At 45.0% G+C, this 13,074-nt stretch overlaps 1 protein-coding gene across 2 annotated transcripts in view; it reads left to right on the top strand.

Moving 5' to 3' along the window:
* LOC146177848 (BTB/POZ domain-containing protein KCTD3) overlaps positions 1–13,074 on the top strand; it is a 178,325-nt gene that overhangs the window by 81,534 nt on the left and 83,717 nt on the right. For both annotated transcript variants that reach the window (XM_084580612.1, XM_084580613.1), the window contains one exon: positions 1,025–1,230. In XM_084580612.1, coding sequence (XP_084436738.1) covers positions 1,025–1,230 — 206 coding nt within the window. The remainder of the gene's footprint in view (positions 1–1,024; positions 1,231–13,074) is intronic.

Here is a 13,074-nt window from a genome sequence, read left to right as displayed (position 1 = left end):
ACACAAGAACTATTTATTAGAACTCGACTCGAGCGGTGCGCGCTGGTGGCTGCTTATCGGCGCGGTTCGAAGTCATTCCCCTCTCCAGACACGGTTGGCCGGTGCAGACAGGAGTGAGAGGGGGGAAAGGAGTAATGGAACGTCGAGAAGGTCGTTGGTCCTTCATTCCCACGCTCAACCATTGCGAACACAACACTGCGGCGGGAATCGCGCAGTGGTTGAGCGGTTCAGTGTTTTCCCATCTACGCGCAAGACACAACAATAAGCATCAGTCAGACTACTATTATTAACCTGCTACAGGTACTGACAGTCGAGATCAATTTCGCTTACGAAGATAAGAAGAGGAATTAACTGCACGGGCGGGAATAAAAGTGTCTTGGGTGCAACCGTATCATATGGCGTCGGTGCGACCCGCTGCTCATGACACCTCGGTCGGCGGTGGCGCCACGAACTAAACTTCGGTGGCAGTTTCATGACCATTAGAAGTATCGAAGGACTCTGGTGCATCCATTCAAATGCATCCATTCGTTTGCATGCGGTTGTTTTCGATTTATAAGTGATAAGCGAGTAAAATGGCCAGTGTGCTGACTGATGGTAGGCAATGCATGTCACTGGTGACTGTGCCTGGCTTTCAAAGCGTGCAGTGCATGTGGCAAGTGGCTGACTAGAATAGGGGAGGAAGCTGGCAGCATAGGGGAGGGGTTACAAGCACACGCATTGCTTCTTCCAGCCTGGCCATGCCCGGTGAAGTGTCGAGTGGCATTGAAACCTGTATATCCACTGCTATGTTGCAGTGAAGCAGTAGTAAGGCACTTTGCATATGTGTCTCTGGCAAAGTTGCACATTCCTGCATACCACCAGATAATCCAAGCTGCTCTTTCCACTTAGTTTTACATTAGACATTTTTTGAATTTGGTGGAATTGACCGAGTCTGAATCATCGAAGCTATGTCTGTTGTAGCAGATGCCTTTGTTACCGACTGCGCAAGTGCCCCCGTGTGATCAATGGAGGCTGTGCATTGCAGGTTGAAGGACTCGACCGGCTGGCAGCTGGCCTTCACCAGCCCGTATCTGGAGCCTGTGATTGAGCGCATTGCCCTCAATGCCAAGGTCGTGACCACGGCCTCAGCACAGGCCCCCGAGAGTGGGGCCAAGATGCTGGCCGTGGCCTTTGGCTCCCAGGTGCGCCTCTGGAGCATCGCCCAGGAGGGAAACGGCCGCGCCGAGATAGGTACAGCCTCTTCCAGTATCACTTCACCTAGCGGAATCAGTCTTCCTCTTATGGAAAAAGAACACTACAGTCAGTGTGTCTGAAGCCTCTACCCCCTCAGCACATGGCATACTGCTAGGGTGTGCAATATTTTTTCTGCAAGAAAACGAGAACTGAAAGATAGAGGTGAGCAAATACGATTATGGCAATTGAAAAATGCCTTCAAATCTCAAATCAAATATCAAATATCTGATCAATGAAAAAAAGAAATGGAAAATAAAAAATAGCAAACACTGTTCATCCTGTTTACTTCAGAATTCATGTGTTGTTTGCAAAGAAAAGTTAAATAGAATTGCACAGAAGTGAATTCTGAATAATGCAGTATAAATACAGGATTACATATACAGGATTACATATACAGAATTACATATACAGTGAAAGCTCGTTAATTCAAACCTCGATAATTCATATTTTCGGATAATTCGAACAGCACCAATTGGTCCGGCCAAGCCCCATAGAGATCTGTATATGAAAAAGCCCGTTAATTCGAACGCGAGTCGGTTCCGCAACGGATAATTCGAACTACACACCGCCGTGTCTGGGTGGCGCGGCCTAATTTTGACGCTGACCAATGAAGTGACGGCACATCGGAGCTGCGAAGTGGCACCGCAAAGTAATGCTTATGTTTTATATGCCATAGGACCTGGACTATGGGGCTCCCAGAATGAAAAACCACTCTGTGGTAGGGCTTAGCGACCACTGATGCATGCCCCTGTAGAAGTGAAGACTTGCTGCACTGCAACAGGCCCTGACAGTGCGCAACATTGACCTACACCGTTTATTTTAGTGGTGTGTCATGGCTCAGAGGGTTAATTGGTACCCCGATTACCATATATACTCATATAGTAAACACTCGTATAATGAACCTACCCCGCACTTATGCCACTGGGAATTCTAAAACAAAAAAAAAGTGTTGTTAGTGTGCTTTTCCATTTCATGCCACGTCGGCGTTGTGGTGCACAGTGCATTTAGCAGCAAACATCTTCTTCAGTGAAGGATGCTAAAAAGCTGGTGTCATGGTAGTGGTTGACCATGGGCTTATGGATGAAAGAATGAAAGGGGTGCGCCCAGCATGTCATCGCAATGAAGGTTTTTAGTTGTTCCAGATTTTTTGCTGTGTTCGCTTAATTTGAAAACCTGGTTAATTCGAACTTTTACCCGGTCCCATTGAGTTGAAATTAACGAGATTTTACTGTACTGTGACTGCGCTGGCCAAACCGCACCAGGAAGCACTAAGAATGATCAAGTCCGTGCTGGGACTTCATTTGTCATAAAATCTTAAATCTTTCACACGGCTGTTTGCAGCAGTTGGATGCTATGCAGACAGATGTCCTCTGGATTACCGTGAGCAGTCAAAGCTGACTACAGGTTTCAGCTTGGGAATAAGTGAAAAGTGTGAGCCACTTACCCATCATTAAAGATTCGTAAGTTTGTGATGTTTTCTTTGTTTTTTCGGCTTAAGGGGGGACCCGGGTCTTTGCAGCCGAAAATCCGTCAGAAAATTGGATTTTCAATCTTCTCGTTTTCGCGATTCTGAGATCTTTCCGCAGCTATCTCCGAAGTTTCGTTGAAAAATATTGTCTAATTTGCGTGTTACAGTGTTCCAAAGACTAGAATCTGCGCGTGTGGCCCTTTAAACTGAGGCTAAATCGCGCCGAATTTCGATCTCCCGCAGTTCGAGAAATATGCGATCCGCGGGCATAATCTTGGTGTCGCTCGAAAGATCGCGATTCAGGCCATTCCTATATCCCGGTTGGTGACCATGAGTGAGCCCACCGAAGCGGAAAGCAAAGGAGCAAAATTGTGTGAAACACGTCCTGCTATTGGACTCCCACCACATCTGAGCAAAAGGCGAGCTTTGATTGGCAGGCGGCGTCGACTGCTCGCGGTCCGGCGCCATTTTGAAAAGGTCTCTGCTTTAGGCCTAGTCGGCCTTGCGCCATTCCCTCATCGTAACCACAACGCGAAATGCGCAATATTGAGATTCATGCTTCGTTATTAGCCTAAAAAAAAGTAGCGAGAGGAGATAAACGCGTCGAGGACGCTGCATCGCCGCATCTGGTTATCTGCAATCAATGACGAAGCGCCAACGCTCCGCGTCAGGTCCGCGATGGCCTGATAATGGCGTAGCATAGCCGGTCGTGCTGAGTGCGATAGCGAGGAGCGGCACGATTTGCCGCGTATGGCACCGTGAGAGTGCAGATGAGCAAGTGCAGCTTTCAACGCCGGGATAGATCGCCCTGTGAGGCAGTGCCGCGACCAGCGGCAGTCGCGAAGCAGCGTCCCGCGACACGCGGAACATAGAGAAGATTGCGCGGAATCCCAAATCTTGTCGAAATAAACTTTCTTCTGAATGCTACGCGGTGCAAGACGAGCAACGGTCGCTTATCACTAGTTGCAGGCCAACTGCATTTACTGCATGAACGTGAGAATGGCGATCGCGCGCCAGAACTTGGCACCAGCTTTTTCGGAGGTCACGATGCAAACGCACTCGTCTTGGTGGCGGCCTCCGGACCATGCGTTCCGTTCGCCAGAAATTTCATTCCTTGAGGGCGAATTATATCGATGGGAAAGGATGCATTGGCATCAGGAGCTAGTCAGAACCAACTTTAATGAGTTACTGTTAGCTTTGGTGCTTCAAAAATTTATCAACACGTTTTTCCTCAATTTCTCAAAATCAAAATATTGAGGTCGGTTCATGTTTGGAGGTGCGATATCTCTGGTTCTACTTATGATATTGCTATAATTTCTTTTGCACCAGAAAGGTAAACTCATGTACAGTGCAAAAATATACGAAGTGTCTAAAGGTACGTCCGACGTATCCATTCGATTCTCGTAAAGATACGGCGGACGTCGATATACAGTCTCATGGCTGTATGCACGTCGAACGCGTATGGCCACATTCCGCTTGATATCAGCTAGCTAGCCGCGACTCTCGATGAGGTGCTACGAAGAGTTCGTTCGTTCTAACTTAGATCACGGCCTTCACTCAGGATTGTGTACGGCAAGCATCGCTGTCACGCACATCGCTGCAGGCGATGCGACATACTTCACCAGCTCCACCAGCTGCGCATCGCGATACGCACATTCACGAGCAGCTTTCGCTTCGCACTAAACTATCACCTCGATCTGCCCGTAATGCAAGCGAGCTATTCCTAGCATTTACGCTGTCTTAGGTCCTGCATCAACCTCCGAAGATCTAGCGCTGGCACAACACACACAGCTCGCCGTGCAGAACATTCGGCAGTCCAAAGTATGTATATGCACTATATAATTGAAATGGCATTATGCTCGTTCCTCACATGCAGACCGAGGAAACGGGATATTTCTAGTTAAATTCTTCATTTAAATTCTACCTCAGAGCCGTGGCAGAAGACATGCCGAATCTACTAGAGGCCTGCGCTGCTACTGCGGCGAGCTGCACATCGACTCGTCGAGGTGAAGACCTACTGCACCGCAGTACACGTGTGAACAACCGGAAAGCCGGAAGCGCGAATGATCCGAATTCCCTACGAACAGCAATGTTTTTTGGTATTTAGGGGAAGACTAGACTAAAGTGCTCAGCCTGCATATTTTTCTCGTCGTTGAATTTTGTGTACATGTAGTTTAAACCCCGCACGCTCGAGGTTAGCGTGACCTGACTGAACAGCCGCGCAGCTTTAAAACGTGCAGGAGATATGCATGCGTCGCCAGACTTGTAGGTACACGGTAGAAAATGCGCGCTACATTGCAGAGTGTGCCATGCAAGTGATCGTTGCTATAACCACGCATCCATGTTCCCACGGCTGGCCTACCTTGAGGCGCATAAATGTTCAATTGTGGACGTATCAATGATTGAAGAGAGGACGGATTTTCATAATATTGGTTGCGAAATCGATAGCTACCAGTGCTCAGTGTTAAAGAAATTCTGCCTTGACCATGCACAATTCAGTGTTTCAGGTGTGGTCAGTAGCTATAAGTTTGAAGCCTTTCAAGTCAGCGGTGCCAGCGATGGACTAGCGTAGCGATTTTCCATGCTACACCGCTGTCTTGCTAGAAAGCCTACCTAGGCGGCGTTTGACATTCAGCTGCTTTTTGTGGGCCCCGTAATTGAATGCAACGCTTTCAGAAATGCGTTAAATATTCAAAAATCTGTTCTCTTTAAGGGGAGATGCGCGTCGAAAAAGCGAGTTTTCCGAGTAATTTTTCAGTTTTGAGTTTTTGCCTGTAAAATTATCTTTGAACATTTAGCTACAACTTTCTAAAAGATCAAGGCAAAATTCGATCGTGAAGTTAGTAAAAAGTCCATTTTATTCAACCACGGTGGCTCGAGAAAGTGCTATTTTCCGCGCAAATCGTCAATTTTCGTGCGCCTATACCTCGAGAACGCCGCGTCGCCCGCCATTGCCGTTTGCTGGGAGAGGTTGAGAAAGCCTTTCTCTTGTAGATAGCATCTCTCGCAGTTTCGTATCTCGGCTGCAAATAATAAAAAAAACGTTTTCCGCGCACGCTTCGAGCGTCCCTACTGGACCTTTTAAATCACGTGGTGCTCTAGAGAGGCCGCCATTGGCCTGGTCTGATACGACGCTGTGGCGAAGCCTACCTCCTGCTTTCGTGTTGTGCAGCTTCTGGATCGCGCTACATCGTGCTCTGCTAGTTCTTTTCAGCGGCCTTTTAGCATTTGTTGAGTTCGCGATGAACGACACGCAAAAGCACAACTTCCGAGCTCGAAAGTCTCGGTCGAAGAACCCGTACCGAGGACGCCGTCGCGGACCTCACTGGAAAACTGCAGCGGGAGACGCAAGCTAGTCCTAACCAGGCCAACGTGCACTCGGACGAGATCGATGCCGCGGTGAACTTTGTGAGCGCCTCGGAGGTGAAGATTGGACTCTTCAAGGAAGATAGGGCAGCATGCGGTCATGGATATTCTACGAGTGTTGCGATATGCGAGATTAGCACGCTTACGGTGCTGGTAAGCGGTGCTGCTTGCCCTACGTGCCGCACCTGTACCCCTGCGGTACGCGAACCGGTAGAAAAGCGAAATGGGCTTTCGGCTTTTCTTGAGCTGCACTGTGAAAGTAGCGAGTGCCTAGCATCAGTGCTTTCTGCTGTGCACACCTCGAGCCGCGTTGTGCCCGGTGGACTTGCCAGTGGAAATCGGGACTATCGGAGTGGAAGCTCTCGCGACAGCTTCGCCGTCAACGTGAAGGTGGTGGTGGCTGCGCGCGCGATTGGCATCGGACACGAACAGCTGCCGTGATTTTGTGCAATTCTTGACCTGCCGAACCCATTACACCACACAAACTTTGCTGCGATCGGCAAGAAAGTTCATGGTGCGGCCATGAAAGCAGTGGCAATAAGTTTCATGTGCTTTTGTTGTGTTTATGAAAAAATACAGATGTTTGAAACTTTCAAATGCAATTTTCTCCATTTGTAGTTTTCAGCATTTTTTACATTTTGTGCAAAAAATTTTGAGTACTTTCAGTAGTCAGATTTGGATGAAATTTTGCGCACAGCCTCTTCAAAGTGTGTAGAATGTTGTTATCTACCTGGTTATAAAAAATCTCTTGAACTTTTTTTGAAAAAAATTCAGAATGTTGACACATGGTGCCCAAAATATACACATTGGTGTTCCTGAATTTTTTTCGCAATTATAGGATAAAATGAATAAATTTGAAGTAGCTTTCGACATACTATATTACCAAAGCAACATAATGAGCTATTGCAAGCTGGTCTAAACATGCATTTCATTATCAAAAAAGTGTGCACAAAAGGCCCTATATTGTGCTTTTGCAGACACTTCTACACAAAAACTAATAAAGATATGTGGAAAGTAAAAACATATTTGGAATTAGCATTAAAAACTCTATAAATGGCCAATGTTTCATAACCATAGGTTCAATATTAAAGAAAAAGTGTTTTCGAGGAGCATCTCCCCTTAACAGTTTCACTCCAGGCTGTCAAAGCAGGCGGACGCTGATTAAGCACTTGAGCACTCCAGTCGAAACCAAACATCCACGTCTTTAGAGATCTGTAAAATCGCCTTCAGTTTTTAAAATTATTGGAATAGGTCACTTTCCGGTCGCTGGGACATAGGCCCTCATGACAGCGCTGTCACGTGAATAAGGACCACGCCAGACCGAAAGCTTGTCTCATATAACATAGCTAACCAAGGCATACCTTACAGCGTTGTGTTGATTTTTATGGTGCATAAGTGACTAATGCTGTCATGCACCAAGAACAAGGTTTAATGTATTTATTTTGTGTGTAATGACTACAATGTTCTTTAGGATGTAGCATGTTTAGAAACATTTTAGGAAACCAAAAATGCAGGAAATTTGCATGTCTCTCCTAGGATCATTCTGGGATGGAAAGGGATCTGTTGCAAAATTTACAAAATGTTTTTCTCTTATTTTCTCTACTCTCGTGCACGTGTAAGTAAGATATGGTTTATTGTTAGTTCATCTCCACACTCCTTGCATATTGGTTTGTCCTCTTTCATAAGTATGAAGCTGTGTGTCAGGTGTGGATATATGTTTTGTGAAGACGACCTAAAATGCCCTCCATGCTGTGTTTTTTATGACTGCATGATTTCCATTCCTCGATGACAGGTTTGACAAAGTATAGTTTGTAGTTTATTTCAATGTTTCAAAAATCTTGTCATTTCACTTTCACTTTTCTTTGTACAGCTTCTTGTTATCTTCATGCAGCATATTCACCCTCTGTAATTTAGCATTGCGGCAAGGTAACCTGGTTATTTGTTTTCATCACCTTTCAAGACAGCTGTCCCGATTTCATAAAGTGTAGGGCTTCTGACGACAGGAACTCCTTGGAAGTCATAGAAATAAATGAGATCCACAATCATGAGCTATCTAGGGTATGCATATGCATGTCCATCGCTCGGTAGAATGGTGTCAGTACGCTGTTAGAACAGGTCTTGTGGTAACAACAACCATTGTCTGAGGTGGTCCTTTAATGGGCATTGAAATGCCATCTAACTGCAGGTACTGACAGAACTGTTGATCATGTTATGTGATGATGTCATCCTTGCATGCATCTGGGCATACATTTCAGAATCTGCAGTGCACCACTTGACCATTTGCCAATAGTTTGTGTGAAAATGTATTTTTCATGCATGTTAACCATCAGGATTAACAGACAGACCCTGTGCACAAGCCAAAAGTGCCACGAGCTAAATGTCACGAGGCCACACAACATGGCAGGAGCTGTTAACTCAAGCTTACAAAGTTATATTTGAAATATGTTCTGGGACGTTTCAGCTCCGATTAAGAAAGGTTACTCCTAGGCCATGGAGGCATGTTTGTACAGTTTGGTTAATGTGAGGCTTACAGAGGCCTATGCCAGGTTGTCTATCACATAACAGGGCAGCCTACGACTGTATGCTAATGAGTATGTCTGAGATAACAGAGACATGAATTAAGGAATTAGTAATTATGTTTGTAGCAAAGGGCATGTAAATTAACGGGAATCCACAGTGGGATCTGCAGACAAGAGCCATCAGCGCTGGCGCAACATACCCTTACAGGTGGAGATTATGAGTCTCCCTAATTTTTTGTCTGCTCAAAGCTTGTCATTTTCTTCGTTCTTCCAGGTGAGAAAGATGTGAAAATGATAGCATCGAGAATGCCAGCGACCATCGTTAACAAGAATGCTGATCCCAACAGCGTAAAAAGGAATTTCAGAGAAGATGGGTGACTAGTAATGCTGACAACAGTTGAAGCTAAGTGGAAAGGCATGAAATTGAAAGGCAACGTATGCAGAGATATGTTGCGAGACGACCAGTCTGTGGCGTGCGACATCTGTCTCCGTTAGTTTCATCAAGTGATTGGCCAAAGCAGATGGGGCTTGCGGTTTTATGATAAGTGCAGTGCAGTAGCATAGATGCAACCTTGCCCATTAACAATTGGAATGCAGTAAGTGCATTGTTTTGTTTCTGTAAGATGTTCATGGTTTCCATGCAAACATTATGAGAAATTTCTTCCTAGAGAATGTTTGCTGAAATGTGAATATAATGTGCAATAAAACTAGTGTTTTCTTGCTATTTACTTTTTCTTGTATACATTAGTTCTGTGAAGGAAACCACAGGCTAGAAGGAAATGTAATGGCATGCATTTTGTCACTTGGCCCCGTTGTGCTGGCTCAGTAGTTAAGAGTGCTTGGCTGCTGAACCCATAAATGCAGATTTGATTCCAGCCACAGCAGGGGCATTTCAATTAGAGGCGAAACAATAGGCCGTCATGCACCGTGCGGTGTCAGTGCATGTAAACCCCAGGTGGTTGAAATTATACTGGAGCCTTCAACTATTGTGTTCCTTATAGCCATAGTTGTTTTGGGATGCTAAACCAGATATTATATATCGCATCATACTCTGAGTAAGATGCTATTCATGGTCAGTTAATCATACACTAAATGACCAATTTTTTTCTGCATGGTACAGCAGCTGTTGTACAATTTTATTTTAGCCTTCATGAAGAATATCACACTGGCTCCACATGGCCTTCTGTCGACCCTTGATATGTGTCACAATCACACACCCGAGTATGTATTTGTCAAGGGCACCTATGCGTGCATGGAAGGGACTGTTACTTTCCATTTGTCAGAACTGAAATGCATGATCACATCCTTCCTGTAATTCAACTGCCTGCTATATGAACTGTTCAACATTGATGCAAGTTTCAAAGAACTGCAATTAGCAAATTAATCCAAGCAGGAAACTATGCCAAGAACTGCTTCGGTTTCATCTTTAACAACTGCTTGAGAACTAAATTTAGCCAAATGTTGCAAAACATAGATGAGAGGTTACAAAATCTAAAAACAACACATCCTACCTTTGGCAGGTAGAGTTTCACATGCTAAAGTGACTTATGTAGCTATGAAGAATACTGTAGTGGAGAGCTCCAGACTAATTTGACTGCCCGGGTTTTGTACTTTGCGTTGACATCTTGCAAGAAACAGATGCATTTGCATTTCACCTGCACCAAAGTGCGACTGCCATCACTGGCATTAAACATCACGACTTTGGAGCAAGTAGCCGAACGTGCCGCTGAGATGTCGCAGCGTCTACGTGGTACATGCTATACACATCAGCCTTTCCAGCATTAAAGCTGTCACATGCATGGCAGATATTCATGTTCATTTTTGGACTGACAAGTTTAAAAGTGTACTATTTGTGTTTGTCTAGCATGAAAAACAAAGGAAACTATTGTAGTAAAGTTGGGTGAGTGTTGTGTCCTTCTACTCTTGGTCCTCGTTTTTTGCGCTACCTACAAAATGAAAATGAAAGGAAGCTATGGAAAAACGAAAAAAAAAAAATATGAACATAATATATTGAAAAAGCACTAGTCCTTAAAACCAAGCATATTCGTTCCTTTATTAATGATAAAGTGACCTTCAACAATAGTACAAAGCCTGAACATTTAGGAAGGTGCTGTGTCAGGCAGCTATTCTACAGAAACCTGAACCATTTCACCTGTCGTAATGCGCATCTCGGCGATGTGGGCTGGGCACTTATTTTTCAGTCCACTCCAGCATGCGAAAACTGCATCATGTGCATTCCCATTTTCCGAGTTTTGAGCTCTGTAGTGCAATCTGATAACAAATTGTCGATGACTTATTTTCGTCTGACTGTTGCACAGCGCGTCCAAATAAATTATCTCTGCACCTAATAACACTGACATGCACGTGCACCATCGCCGATCATTAACGGACACTGATGTCCGTCCGGACATCGGCGCACTCATCACAGCACTTTCGTAGGACGTGATTCGTACATCACAGCATCTCACGTTAAGGACAAACCACACCTTTAGTTGTACAACAAACATGAATATGCTTGGGCTAGAGACACGCCGGCGGTACCCAGCTTTTTCAGCGCCGCTTGTATATGAATGTAGAACTTGCAGCACCAAGCCTCAATGCGAGCAGTAAGCGATGCGTTACGTGGCGCATCTCATCACAGATGGAAGTGAGGAAATTTTGAAGACTCAAAACTACATAACTATATATACATTACTGAGTGCGCGGTAGAAGTAGGCGGTAGGATAGTTAGAGAGGATACCGGCAAGCTGTCTAAGGAGACGAAAGATTTGATTAAGAAACGCCAGAGTATGAAAGCTTCCAATCCAACAGACCAGATCGAATTGGCCGAGATATCAAAGCTAATCAATAAGCGCAAGGTGGCCGATATAAGGAAGTATAACATGGAGAAAATTGAGCATGCTGTAAAGAACGGGGGAAGCCTTAAAGCGGTAAAGAAGAAATTGGCCATAGGCAAAAACCAGATGTATGCGATAAGGGACAAGGCGGGCAACGTCATCACTAATATGGAAAAGATAGTGAAAGTAGCCGAGGAGTTCTATACAGATCTCTACAGTAGCCAAAGTAGTCAGGACCGTAATGAGATTGGTGGTAGGGAAAAACAGTCAGACGTTCCACCAGTGACGAAGGACGAGGTCAAGAAAGCACTAGACACTATGAAAAGAGGGAAATCAGCTGGAGAGGATCAGATAACTACAGATTTGCTGAAGGACGGGGGGGATATCGTGCTAGAAAAACTGGCCACCCTGTATACGCAGTGCCTGGTGTCATCGATGGTACCGGAACCATGGAAGAATGCAAACATTATACTCATTCACAAGAAAGGGGACTCTAAGGACCTTAAAAATTACAGACCAATCAGCTTACTGTCTGTTACGTATAAGGTATTTACTAAGGTAATCGCTAATAGAATCAGGACAACCTTAGACTGCAATCAAGCAAAGGATCAAGCAGGGTTTCGGAAACGGTACTCTACTATCGATCATATTCATACCATCAATCAGGTGATAGAAAAATGCGCGGAATATAACCAGCCCTTATACATAGCATTCATTGATTACGAAAAAGCATTTGACTCAGTTGAAACCTCGGCGGTGATGCAGGCATTGCGAAATCAGGGGGTAGACGAGCCGTACGTGAAAGTGCTGGAAGATATATATAGTGGCTGCACAGCAACCATAGTTCTGCATAAAGAAAGTAACAAAATTCCCATAAAGAAAGGTGTTAGGCAAGGAGACACAATCTCCCCAGTACTATTCACAGCTTGTTTAGAGGAAGTATTCAGAGACTTGGAATGGGAGCAGTTCGGGATAAGGGTAGATGGAGAATACCTCAGTAATCTGCGATTTGCTGATGACATTGCCTTGCTAAGCAACTCGGGGGATGAACTGCAAATAATGATTGATGACCTAGACGGGAAAAGTAGAAAGGTAGGCTTGAAAATCAATATGCAGAAGACTAAGGCAATGTTCAACAGCCTCGGGAAGGACCAGCAGTTTACATTAGGTAGCGAAATACTGGAAGTAGTAGGCGAATATGTCTACTTAGGACAGGTAGTAACCGCAGATCCGGACCACGAAAAGGAAATAACAAGAAGAATACGATTGGGATGGAGCGCATTTGGTAAGCACTCGCAGATTATGACTAGCAGCTTACCGGTATCGCTCAAGAGGAAAGTATACAACAGTTGCATCTTGCCTGTACTCACCTATGGGGCTGAAACGTGGAGGCTAACCAAGAGAGTCCTACTTAAGTTGAGGACAACCCAAAGGGCTATGGAACGAAAAATGGTAGGGGTAGCATTAAGAGATAGAAAGCGTGCAGAGTGGGTCAGAGAAATAACTCAAGTTACCGACATTCTAGTAGAAATTAAGAAGAAGAAATGGACATGGGCAGGACATGTAGTGCGAAGAGAGGATAACCGATGGTCGCTGAGGGTAACAAACTGGATTCCAAGGGAAGGAAAGCGTAGCAGGGGGCGGCAGAAAG

This window comes from Amblyomma maculatum, chromosome 10, assembly GCF_055883805.1.
Source record: "Amblyomma maculatum isolate TAMU_Amacu chromosome 10, ASM5588380v1, whole genome shotgun sequence".
Classification (NCBI taxonomy): Eukaryota; Metazoa; Arthropoda; class Arachnida; order Ixodida; family Ixodidae; genus Amblyomma; species Amblyomma maculatum.
This window is presented reverse-complemented; position numbering and strand designations above follow the sequence as displayed.